A 12,720-nucleotide genomic window follows, 5' to 3' on the forward strand; every position below is an offset into this window, starting at 1 on the left:
CTCTCGTAAAAAAACTACAAGGCACTGAAGGAAGCTCAGGTGCTTTCACCCACCCTCCTCAAATAACCTTCGAACATCGCCTGCAGACACGTGTGGGGAATTTGCAGGTAGGTTTGAATGATGGTCACTGTTACATGGTTTTCAGAGATTCCTTTACTTGTCCTACCCTAAGGTTGTTAGGTGGGAGAATGTTAAATGTCCCAAAAATGCTACAGTATTTGACTGATATGGATCGCGATGTCTGTCATGGGCTTCTTTTGTGCCCACCCTTTATGCCATTTCTCCTACATTTTCACTACTATTGTCTTCTAGAGGCACCCACGTGAAAGTCCCTGTGTAATCTGACATCGTTCCCGTAACATCCAGCAAGTAACGCGTGGCTCTCTCATTACTAACATTTAAAACAACTAGTAACTTAAATTCACTAGAAAAGACAGCAAAATAATGCTTCCGGTACTAACAGAACAAGTTCCAAAATAATCCTTAAATCTGCAAGTTTCAAAGGGCTTTAGATGGCCCAATTAAAAATAGAAAAGACTTTGGTGCTCAGCCAGTTGTCGTACCCTGATCACTGTAAAAATACATTCCTTAAAGTGTCAAGAGCTTCTACTGAAGAGAGCCCAAGGCTCACTTCTTATTGAATTATAAGTCCTCCAGCCATTTGAGCTCCTTCACTAAATTCTATTCTGTCTGCCATAAGTCTCTTCTCAGGCCCCACTTTTGAATAGATCAGGGACTGGGATACCTTCTAGCTCTATACCAGTGGCATCAGCTAGTGTGTGTTTCTTCGTTTGATCTATCTTCCACAGCTTTCCCAGTTTCTACCCTGTTATGTCTATGCGTGACACTGGTACCTGCGTCATGAGATGTCTTCCTCCTTGTGTATGCACCTCTGGGCTTTCAGTGCAGAGTTAAGCAGTGAGAAAGTAAAAGAGTCAACAAGGGATTCTGTGAGAGAGTGAGTGAGTAAATAAAAGATTAATATTGGGTGAGTATGAGCATGAGCAGGTATAAGTGAATATGGAAATGTATATATTCTGTGCGTTACCCAGACTGGAACCTCCACTTGGCAGTGATTGGCCAGTGGCCTGACTTCTGACCTTGGCAGCTGGTACCAGTGTTCTTTCCTCTTGCAATATGCACTCTTCTTTCTACAGCAACTTTACCCACAGAGACCAGAGTAGTACTAATTTGATTACTGTTAGGGATATGCATGGACACAGTTAGAGGCTCACCACCTCGTCAGACAAATAGAATTCTGACCTTCATACAAAAAGAGGGTAGACATTTAGAAGATGTTCAATAGAAGGTGGGTATTAAGATATTGCAGGGGAAGGAACTTTTCGAAACATGAAAATATATTTTATAATATTAAAAAAAAATGAATGGTACCTGATCTTGGCCTTGAAAATTGCAGATAAAATAGCTACAAAATATTCTTAACTTGATTCTTGTTTGTATCTTACTTTAGGCTTTGCTGGTCTGTCAACATTGAAGGCTGATGACACAAGTGTATCTTCAGTGCCCACAATTTCTCCTACTAGTCCAACCACCCCATCGGCAATAGTGCATACAACTCCTGCAAAACCAACAGAAAAAACACTGCAACCTACAACTGGCCTGCCAGAAGCAGGACAGCCATCTAGCAATCCACCTTCAGCAACCTCTGTCCGTCAAGTTCCATCAACATCTGTTCCAGCTCATACCAGTTCAGCATCTGGCCCAGGCTCACCCGATACCCCTGTAAGCAGATCACCGGTAAGCCAACCATCAGAAACCTCCAGTACGTCAACAAGCACCTCAGTGTCTGGTCCTTTACCGGCTCCTACGGCAAAAGCTTCAATTTCCTCGGAGACTCCAGCAGTATCAAAAAGCATCGCGGAATCTACCAGGCTCTCTGGTTCCACTATAGCATCTTCAATGCCTTCACAGCCCACGCATGTTGCTTCCTTCAACACAAATACCAGTAAATCTCCCGGATTGTTGGTGGTAGATCAAGATCAGAGCCCAACTGTTGGATCTAGTATACCAGGAAGCACTACCAAACACATCACAACTGCAGCCCTTTCTCCAGCACCCGAAGGTCCCGTTTTGACAGCAGGTAATAAAATATCTTAATTGTTTATGTTCTCACTGCTACTCCAGAATCTGATTTATTTGTAAACATGCAAAAGTGGAATCAACAAAAAAAGGCAAAATCAATACTGAACATTGATTCTTGTACAGTATTTCTGAATGATTCTGCATCTGTATCCACCTTAAAAAAACATATATATGTACTCTGCAAACATCCTATATATATTCATATAGTTACACAAATCGAGAACTATGCTATAAAGAGCATTTGAATTACAAGGGAAACCCAGGTGAAAAGGTTTTCTAGAATATCTCTCCAGTCATTTACGTGGAATTTAAAAAAAAACATTTGCTTTATGGGTGCATTTTTTTAAACCAATTGATCCAGTGCTTGGTTACTGCCATGTTATAATGTATGTTTTCCTGTATTGTGTGGAGTAGGCTCTAGATGAGATTGACAGCCTGCATTTCACATTATATTAGATTTGAGGAATGGGCGGAATTGATGACCTGGGTCTACACCATGTCTTCCAAGAAGTTGCACCTTTAAGAAGATATTTTCCAAATATTGCATAATTTCAGAAATACCAGTCCCAGGAGCAGCTGCTTGCTATATTACAACAAGGAGGCCTGATATCTGTAATTCATCCAGCAGCATCTTATTGACAACTTAAAACAAACTAGGAGCATATCTGGAATAAGATGCAAGTTGGTTTCTCACCAATGCACTGAATTCTCATTTAAGGCAAACAACAGAACATGGGGTGGAGGGCTCCTTGGAACTTAGAAGTAGCTGCAGGATCGCATCAGTAGAACAGGAAGTCCCTTATGGACTGTCGTTGACATAAATATTTAGGCATTAATGGAAAGGGTACCACAACCTCTTCCAGACAGATGCCAGTCAGTGTCATCCTAAGGATTTTGGGGACCCAGGCAAAACATAATTTGGACCCACCTGTACAGAACAACTTTGAGTTCTATAACCCATTTCCTGTTAATTCAAACCCACATGATGCCAAGCATTACCGAATTTAATGTTAATTTTTAACAGGGTCGCACAAAAACAGTTGAAATATTTCTTGGACGGGACCCCAAAAATCCTTAATAAGGCATTGTGTAGACGGACAGAGTTAGAGATGGAGGTAGACAGAGAGGGAGAGAGGTTTAGAAAAATCTAAAAGACAAAGATCAAATAGAGAGAACGTTCACTTTCCTAGCGGGTCCCTTGGAAGGCTGTGGGCCCTGGGCAATTGCCTCTTTTGTCCATACCTTATAACACCTCTGATGCCCTTGTTAGATTGATATCCAGATAAGCACTGCACCTTTCTACCCAACCTCACATTAACTTACTTCAGCAGCAGGGAGAGAGGAGGGGGAAGAATGCTCTGTAGCTCCCTCAGGCTTGTGAATGTCACATGTTCAAACTGTGAACTGGATACAGATATTCTCTGGGGGCAGATTTCTGATCGGTATTTTTTAGTGAAAATGGTATGCAAATGGCCTGTGTTAGACGGACCGGGAGGGTCGGCCGAGGATAAGGGGAGAGGTCTCCAGGGAGAGCCGTCTCCAGCGATCGTACAGACAAGTAACTTCCCCCCCACAGACGGACACCACACAAGGTTAAAGTTCAACGAGACTTTATAGGCAATTCTTTAAGTTACGATGGAATGGTACAAGGAGGTCTGGACTCAGGGGTCCCCTCGATTCTGGTCTCTTGGTTCGGGAAAAGGGTAGCGGGACAGTCTTGTTACCAAAAAGATGGAAATAGCTCTCAATCCTCGAGCTCGGCGTTCTAGATGATCGGGCCGCGGCGGAGCCAGCAGGTCCCGAGATGGACGAAGGAAACGACGGTCCGCGGCGGAGCCAGCAGGTCCCGATGAAGATGATGGTTACAAACGGTCCGCGGCCACGCCAGCAGGTCCCGACGACGATGAAGGATATGAAGGTTACGAAGGTTGCGGCAGCACCAGCAGGCCAGACGATGGTGCACAAGACAGAGCTACGGCAGCGCCAGTAGTCCGTCAAGGATGAGTTCTTCTTTACGTCTCTCGACTCCAAGATACAACTGCCTTCCTGCTCTGGAGCTGCCCCAGTTATAGGGCTGGTGTGCTTTGATGTCCGGACCCTCGCACTTGGAGGTCGGGAGGTCCGGGATGAGGGAGTCCAGACACCCAGCAGGGGGGTGGAGCCGGCGCTCGGGGAGGCGATGGGCGAGCGGCACTTGGCGGGGGAGAGCCATCGACACCTCTTTCTCCCATTGACTTGCCAAGTAGCCCGCTCACCTCCTGGGTGGATGGTGGTGCCGGGATGTCTGAGGCCTGGCCAGGCCCAGGGTTGAGGTCGATCGGGGGCCAGGCGGCCTCGTGGTGGAGTGTCCAAGATGGCGCCCCAGGATGGGCGCGAGGGCCGGCAGTGGATCGGACCCACGAGGTTGACATGCTCGAGGGCAGGGGTCCCGGAGGGGACAGAGGACGTGCAATGGTGGTGTGTGGTACTTGTGGGCCTGGACTCGGGCCTGGTTGGGCCGGGGGAGAGCGGCCCTTCATGTGGCCTGTCCAACATGCGTCCCCCCCAGCTGAAGGCGGGGAGAGTTACCCATCCTCTTGGGGACTCTCCTCGTCGAGGCGGAAGAATCGGGACAGGCCATCCGCGTTGGCGTGATCTGGCCCAGGCCGGTGTTCAACTGTGAAGTCCATACCCTGCAGGGAGATGGACCAGCGTAGTAACTTCGGGTTTTCCCCCCGCATCTGCATCAGCCACTGCAGGGGTCGGTGGTCGGTCTGCACCCGGAAGTGGGTGCCAAAAAGGTAGGGCCGGAGTTTCTTGAGGGCCCAGACTACAGCGAAGGCCTCCCTCTCTATGGTGCTCCAGCGTTGTTCCCGTGGTAGGAGTCGCCGGCTGATGAAGGCCACCGGTTGATCAAGGCCTTCGGCGTTCACTTGAGACAGGACTGCCCCAATGCCATGGTCGGAGGCATCCGTCTGGACGACGAACTCCCGGCTGTAGTCGGGGGCCTGGAGCACAGGGGCGGAACACATGGCGGCTTTCAATTGTTCAAATGCAGCTTGACACTCGGGGGTCCAGTTGACTTTCTTGGGCTGATTCTTTGACGTGAGTTCTGTGAGGGGCCCCACCATCGTACCATAGTCTTTCACGAACCTTCGGTAATAGCCCGTGAGGCCCAGGAAGGCTCGTACTTCGGTCTGGGTGATGGGGGGCTGCCAGGATTGGATGGCGGCAATTTTTAGCTGCAGAGGGGCCACCAGGCCGCTTCCCACCTGGTGCCCGAGGTAGGTTACAGACCCTTGCCCAATTTGACACTTGCTGGCCTTGATCGTGAGGCCAGCTCGCTGAAGGGCTTGCAGCACTGCTCGGAGGTGGTGGAGGTGTTCGGACCAATGGTGGCTGTATACAGCGATGTCGTCTAGGTAGGCGGCGCTGAATTCTTCGAGCCCCGCCAGGACCTGATTGACGAGCCGCTGGAATGTTGCTGGGGCATTCTTCATGCCGAAGGGCATGACAGTGAAATGGTAATGGCCATCGGGGGTGGAAAAGGCAGAGCGTTCTTGCGCCCGGGGTGTGAGGCCGATTTGCCAGTAGCCCGCCGTCAGGTCGAAGATACTGAGGTAGCGGGCAGCTCCCATGCGGTCGATTAGTTCATCTGCCCGGGGGATGGGATGTGCGTCTGTTCTGGTGACCGCATTCAAGCCCCGGTAGTCAACGCAGAACCGGAGTTCTGGTGTGGTGCCGGGGGCAGCTGCTTTGGGGACCAGTACTACAGGGCTGGCCCAGGGGCTGTCTGAGGGCTCGATGACCCCGAGCGCGAGCATCTTGGCTACTTCTTCCTGGATGCAGGCCCGTACCCGATCTGGCACGCGGTAGGCCCGGTGGCGGATAGGGGGGCTGTCCCCCGTGTCCACATCGTGCACACACCAGGAAGTGACACCTGGGGTGAGGGAGAACAGGCTGGCGAACTGTGACAGGAGGACTCGACACTCCTGGTGTTGCTCTCTGGGGAGGGCCTCCGAGAGTCGGACCCCATCCACGGAGCCGTCTTGCTCCCTAGTCCGTAGGAGGTCAGGGAGGGACTCGGAGTCTTCTTCAGCCCCATTGTCTGTGGCCATCAGGAGGCTGAGTTCTGTACGCACAAAGTGGGGCTTCAGTCTGTTAGCGTGGAGGACCCGGAGGGGGTTCCGGGGCGATTCCATGTCGATGAGATAGGTGGCAGGGCCCTTGCGCTCGACTACTTTGAAGGGCCCCGTCCATTTGTCTTGCAGGGCGCATGGCTCGGTGGGGGACATCACCCATACCTGTTGGCCAGGTTCAAATTCAATGGAAGAGGCATTCCGGTCATACCACTTTTTCATGTCCTCTTGGCTGGCCTCTAGGTTAGCTTTCGCCAGCTCCCTGAACCGCCGGGTCTGGTTGCGGAGGGTTAGGAGGTACCGGAAGACATCTGGAGGGTTCTTTAGCGGGGGCATCTCCCAACCTTCTTTGACTAGGCTGAGTGGTCCCCGCACGGGGTGTCCATATAGCAGTTCAAACGGGCTGAAGCCCAGGGATTTCTGAGGGACCTCCCGATAGGCGAAGAGGAGGCACGGCAGCAGCACATCCCACTGGCGACGGAGGGGTTCTTCCAACCCCCCGATCATCCCTTTTAGCGTGCGGTTGAACCGCTCAACGAGTCCGTTCCCTTGAGGGTGATAGGGGGTCGTGAATCGGTAGGTAACCCCGCACTGTTGCCAGAGGGATTTCATATATTTAGAAATAAAGTTCGTGCCTCTGTCGCTGACGATTTCTCGGGGAAAGCCCACCCGGGAGAAGATCCCCATCAGAGCCCGGCGGACTACCGGGGCTGTCACGGTCCGCAGGGGAACAGCCTCAGGGTAGCGGGTGGCGTGGTCCACTAGCACCAAGATGAATCGATGGCCTTGTTTTGTGCGCGGGTCCAGGGGCCCCACGATGTCTATCCCGACCCTCTCGAACGGGGTGGTGACCACGGGAAAAGGTTGCAGGGGGGCCTTTAGTTTGCGGCCGCTCTTTCCACTGGCTTGGCACGTGGGGCAAGACCGGCAATGCTGGTGTACATCGTTCCTCATTTTGGGCCAGAAGAAGTGGGTCACTAGGCGACTGTAGGTTTTATCTTGTCCCAGGTGTCCTGCCAGGGGGACATCGTGGGCCAGGTTCAGCAGAAAGTCTCTAAAACGGAGTGGCACCACTAGTACTCGGCTGGCCCCCAGTTCTGCGATTCTTTGCTCACTGTATAGCAGATCATTGTCCCAGTAGACCCAGTGAGTTCCGGAGGTATCCCCTGCGCTTTGGGCGAGTGCTTGCTGGCGGAGTCCCTCGAGGGAGGGACAGGTCTTCTGTTCGTGGCGAAATTGTTCTTGCGTGGGCCCCCCCTCTTGAGGCCACTGGTCGAGGTTAGCGAGGTCGGAAGGTTGAGCTGGTTCGGGGGGAACGTCACGGTCGGTTGTTTCGGCTGGGGCGACCGGAGGCGGTGGCGCCGGCCATTCGGGCTCCTCTGGGCGGTGGTTGGCACGGGCGGCCATGGACCGGGTGGTGACGCACGCCCAGTCCGGGACGCCTAGCATCCCCAGGTGTTCTCTTCGTTCTACGGCTGCCCACGGGGAGCTTTCAAGGTCATTCCCCAGGAGGCAGTCTACGGGGGCATCGTCTCGGACCGTTACTTTCAACATGCCGGAGACCCCTCCCCATTCGAAGGGGACGCAGGCCATCCGACACAGACTTTCTGAGTTATCGGCTGAGCGTACAGGGCAGAGAATGTTCGGTAGATACTGTTCTGGGGTCACCAGGTGACAGCGGACGGCTGTTACACTGGCCCCGGTGTCACGCAGGGCTTCGGCCCGGTGTCCATTGATGCTCACCCATTGGCTGTACTTCTGGGTGTTAGCGGGTAGGGGGACCCGCGGGACCATGTCTTTCCCCCCTAAGCATGCTAGAGCCATGGCGGCTGGCTCCCATTCTTGGTGCTCTTGTTCATACTCCTCTTGTTCCTCTGTGATCTGTTCCTCCCCTAGGGCAGCAGCAGCCACCTGGCGGGGTCTTGGGCTCTGGTACTGCGGGCAGTTTGGGTCGTTTGCATAGTGGCCGACTCGTTGGCATCGATGGCACGTAATATTGGCTCGGTACCCCGGTCGCGCTGGGGTGCTGCCCCGGTTGGCCGGGGGGGTGGTGCTGGTAACGGGGGCGACCGGGCCGTTGTCTCTTCCGCGTCCTTGGCCCCCTCCTCCTCCTCGGGGCCGGTGCTGACCATTGTTGTTCCGGTTCTGTTCGTAGGACCCATTTCGGCCTACTCTGGTGATCTCCCACCGGTCAGCTTCGGCTGCGAGCTGCCGGGGATCCGTTAACTTGCTGTCGAGGAGGTGCTGGCGGAGTTCAATGAAGCAGTTGTTCGACAGATGCTCCCATACCATGAGATTGAACAGTTGTTCGTAGGTTGTGACATTGCTTCCTTTGATCCAGCCCTCGAAGGCTCGGCTAAAGTAGTTTACATAGTCCACCCAAGTTGTACCCGGGATGCGGGTGCAGTCTCGGAACCTCTGGCGGTACATCTCGGGTGTGAGGCCATAGCGGGTGAGGAGTGCAGCTTTCATATGGTCATAGGAGGTCATCTGGTGATCCGGGAGCTGTAGTAGGGCATCGCGGCCCTCATTGAGGAATCTCCCCCATAGACCGGCTCCCCAATCGCTTCTATCGATCCGGTGTGCAGTCATAGCGATTTCATAAGCCTTAAACCATTGTTGGATGTCGTCCTCTCGGAAGTATTCTCGAACGACATCTTTGGGGATGTGTACCTTTTTCTCTGTTGCCCCTGGGGTGTGGGTTTGCTCGGGCACCCCGACTCCTTTATTCTGCTTGCGTAGGTTGATCTCCGCTAGGTTCCGCTCGTGTTCGTACGCCAGTTTCTTTTCCTCGAGCTCCCTTTGTCTCTGTTTCTCCTCTCTTTCTTCTCGGAGACGCAGGTGCTCTAAGTTAATTTTTTGTTCGGCCAACTTAAGTTCAACGTCCATTTTGAGTCGGGCCATTTCCAGCTCGTGTAGTCGGGTTTTTTCTCTTTCCTGGATCTCGTCTTGCGAGAGACCCGTTCTTTGCTCTTCCGAGGCCGTGGTGGTTTTTGCTGTGGTGCTTTGATCGGGTGTTCCGGCAGCCCCGGTTTCTGCCCAAGATTCTAGGGCATGCTTAAAATCGTCTTTTGTACTTAGTCCGGTGGTAGCGATACCTATTTCGATGCAGAATTGTTTTAGTTCACGATGGCTGTACTCATCCAATTTTTCCATCTGGAACTTCTCAGTTGATCCGCTTTCTTTAGTTGTCATTGTGATTTCGTCGTGGGGTGAGCTACTCTCTGTACGTTTATGCGGGGATTCGGATCGCGCCGCTGGCCACCAATGTTAGACGGACCGGGAGGGTCGGCCGAGGATAAGGGGAGAGGTCTCCAGGGAGAGCCGTCTCCAGCGATCGTACAGACAAGTAACTTCCCCCCCACAGACGGACACCACACAAGGTTAAAGTTCAACGAGACTTTATAGGCAATTCTTTAAGTTACGATGGAATGGTACAAGGAGGTCTGGACTCAGGGGTCCCCTCGATTCTGGTCTCTTGGTTCGGGAAAAGGGTAGCGGGACAGTCTTGTTACCAAAAAGATGGAAATAGCTCTCAATCCTCGAGCTCGGCGTTCTAGATGATCGGGCCGCGGCGGAGCCAGCAGGTCCCGAGATGGACGAAGGAAACGACGGTCCGCGGCGGAGCCAGCAGGTCCCGATGAAGATGATGGTTACAAACGGTCCGCGGCCACGCCAGCAGGTCCCGACGACGATGAAGGATATGAAGGTTACGAAGGTTGCGGCAGCACCAGCAGGCCAGACGATGGTGCACAAGACAGAGCTACGGCAGCGCCAGTAGTCCGTCAAGGATGAGTTCTTCTTTACGTCTCTCGACTCCAAGATACAACTGCCTTCCTGCTCTGGAGCTGCCCCAGTTATAGGGCTGGTGTGCTTTGATGTCCGGACCCTCGCACTTGGAGGTCGGGAGGTCCGGGATGAGGGAGTCCAGACACCCAGTAGGGGGGTGGAGCCGGCGCTCGGGGAGGCGATGGGCGAGCGGCACTTGGCGGGGGAGAGCCATCGACACCTCTTTCTCCCATTGACTTGCCAAGTAGCCCGCTCACCTCCTGGGTGGATGGTGGTGCCGGGATGTCTGAGGCCTGGCCAGGCCCAGGGTTGAGGTCGATCGGGGGCCAGGCGGCCTCGTGGTGGAGTGTCCAAGATGGCGCCCCAGGATGGGCGCGAGGGCCGGCAGTGGATCGGACCCACGAGGTTGACATGCTCGAGGGCAGGGGTCCCGGAGGGGACAGAGGACGTGCAATGGTGGTGTGTGGTACTTGTGGGCCTGGACTCGGGCCTGGTTGGGCCGGGGGAGAGCGGCCCTTCATGTGGCCTGTCCAACAGCCTGTTAGTGCAGAGTTCTCATCTGTCCATTTAATGTTGGAGATATTTTCATTTCCACTTTTATTATCTTAGTAAATACGATGGATGTGGACTACTGGCACAGAACTTTAGACAGCTATATCCATTGACTAAGACAAACAAATTATAGATGAAAATGCTTGGTTTAATCTTACAAATTGGCAATTTCTATGGGCCATTTCATCTCTTTTGGGCTTGACTATGGCATTACAGATTAGGGTAAATATTAGTCATATCACTCCTCATCATGCCCCAAAATAAACAAACACAAAGGTGTTATACCAAATGTCATCTACAGTTGTAGCTGAGACAAGATGCTGGCAGAAACAAATGTAATACTGTACTCCAGAGACATTTTAATGTTAATATTGTTATATGGGGCTGATATTGGCACTAATACTATATAGATAAACGTGCTTAGGATAAAGACCTTGGAACATCATGATGAAATTGAATTGGCAACAGAGAAGACGGTGCCAAACAGCCACATATGTAGTTGCTTCATGAATGTAATTGATCTGTATACGGCTTTCAATGAGATCAGCAGTGAATTGTAAAGATTAGCTCCCTGGACTTAAAAGCTCAACCCCCCCGACCTTGTACGGCACAAGATGGTAGCTTTCAATAAGATTTTGAGGCACAGCATAGAGGGTGGAGTAAGCGTTTCTAAAAGAATTTGTAGAGTACACTTATTCTAGATGCACATGTTGTGTATAATGTCATAAACTAGTGATTTTGTTTGCACATGTTCTTAGAAATAACTTGTTTTTATGTTTTTGGTATTGACCATAGATGGATTGAGTATGACACACAATGACGTCGAGCATAAGCCCACAATGTCTCTGTGCTTAGTTGCTATCTCCAGATTTATTTTTTGTCAGTGGCAAAATTGGAGATATGTACAGCACTTGGTGAAAACAACATGGTTGTAAACTATGGTCCTAGGTAAAGGACGTAATTTAGATGTTATATGAGCAAAAGCTTTTCAGTCCAACTTGGACATTGGCTGCAGCACTCTGAATATGTTATAGTGGTTGCAGGGTTATTGATTGTAGACCCATTTCCAAACTAAGGTTTAAGTCTTGGTGGGCAGCCTGTTTCTCTGTCAGGGCAACATAATAAATTACCTCGTCTCCCTGACAAAGATGCTGCCCACCAAATTAAGAAATCTAATTCTGTGGTAGAAGCTTTTTTTCTGATTAGTGCAGTAATAAAGTACAACTTCTTATTTTTTTTTAGGACTGAATTTCATCAGTATTAAATATTGACTTCATGTAGTAGTTTGACACCTGGTATCTGAGTCATGCAAAAAGAACTCATTACAAATCCTTAAGTTAAGGTTCTTTTTCTGTTTCACCCTATCCACTGGCGTACAGGCCTGGGGATTTTTCAAGGCTTGAAATAATTCACAAGTACTGAGCAATAGAAGAGGTCTGGCCTAGTCCTTCTGTGACGTTTTGATTTAAATGTGGGCACAATTAAGAATTTCATGTTGATTCCGAAGTCAAAGACCAAGATTTGTGGTTGATTGACGACTTGTCATCTAGAGAAATCTGAGTTCACAATTCAAAGAGACATGGTCTCTAAATATTGGCCTTGTATCGGTAACTGTCTGTCCTGGAGTCAAGTCTGGCATAATCACTGTAGCGTGTTGTTCATCTGTGTCCGATGTGGCCTGTGGCAGTTCTTGGCAAAACATTGTAAGCTTGACAAACAGGTATGGCAAACATACAATGTCTTTTTTATTTTCAAAAAGAAAATCCCAAAGTGGAATTTTCTTTTTGAAAATAAAAAACAATGCCTTTCCCCTCCTTGCCATGGGAACTTCCTCCCATGGCGAAGGTGGCATTGACCACTTTTCCATGCCCCTTACCTCCAGGTTTCTTCTGGCAGTGGCAGGCATTGAAAATCGGCTGTATGTCCACCTAGCTAAATTAGGTAGGTAGACAAAAGTCAAACCTCCAACGGCCCTTACTCCGTCAGGCCGCAGAGTTTTGACCATGGTGGAGGCAGAGTAGTCTCCACCATCATCAAACCTATTGTCTGTTCGATTCTAAATTGGGCAAGCAGACCATAAGTTTGGCAGTCAAGGAACGCCATTGCCATAGCCAACATTTAACTGAGGCCCTAACTTGTTGATTGCACAAAAACATTG

The 12,720-nt window shown here is 50.9% G+C and overlaps 1 protein-coding gene across 1 annotated transcript in view; it reads left to right on the top strand.

Annotated features, from left to right (window-relative positions):
• PODXL (podocalyxin like) overlaps positions 1-12,720 on the top strand; it is a 262,424-nt gene that overhangs the window by 126,212 nt on the left and 123,492 nt on the right. Inside the window, exon 2 of the mRNA XM_086918925.1 lies at positions 1,472-2,101. Within this exon, the coding sequence (XP_086775051.1) occupies positions 1,472-2,101 (630 nt within the window). The remainder of the gene's footprint in view (positions 1-1,471; positions 2,102-12,720) is intronic.

The sequence above is a fragment of the Lissotriton vulgaris genome, chromosome 1_1 (assembly GCF_964263255.1).
Source record: "Lissotriton vulgaris chromosome 1_1, aLisVul1.2, whole genome shotgun sequence".
Lineage (NCBI taxonomy): Eukaryota > Metazoa > Chordata > Amphibia > Caudata > Salamandridae > Lissotriton > Lissotriton vulgaris.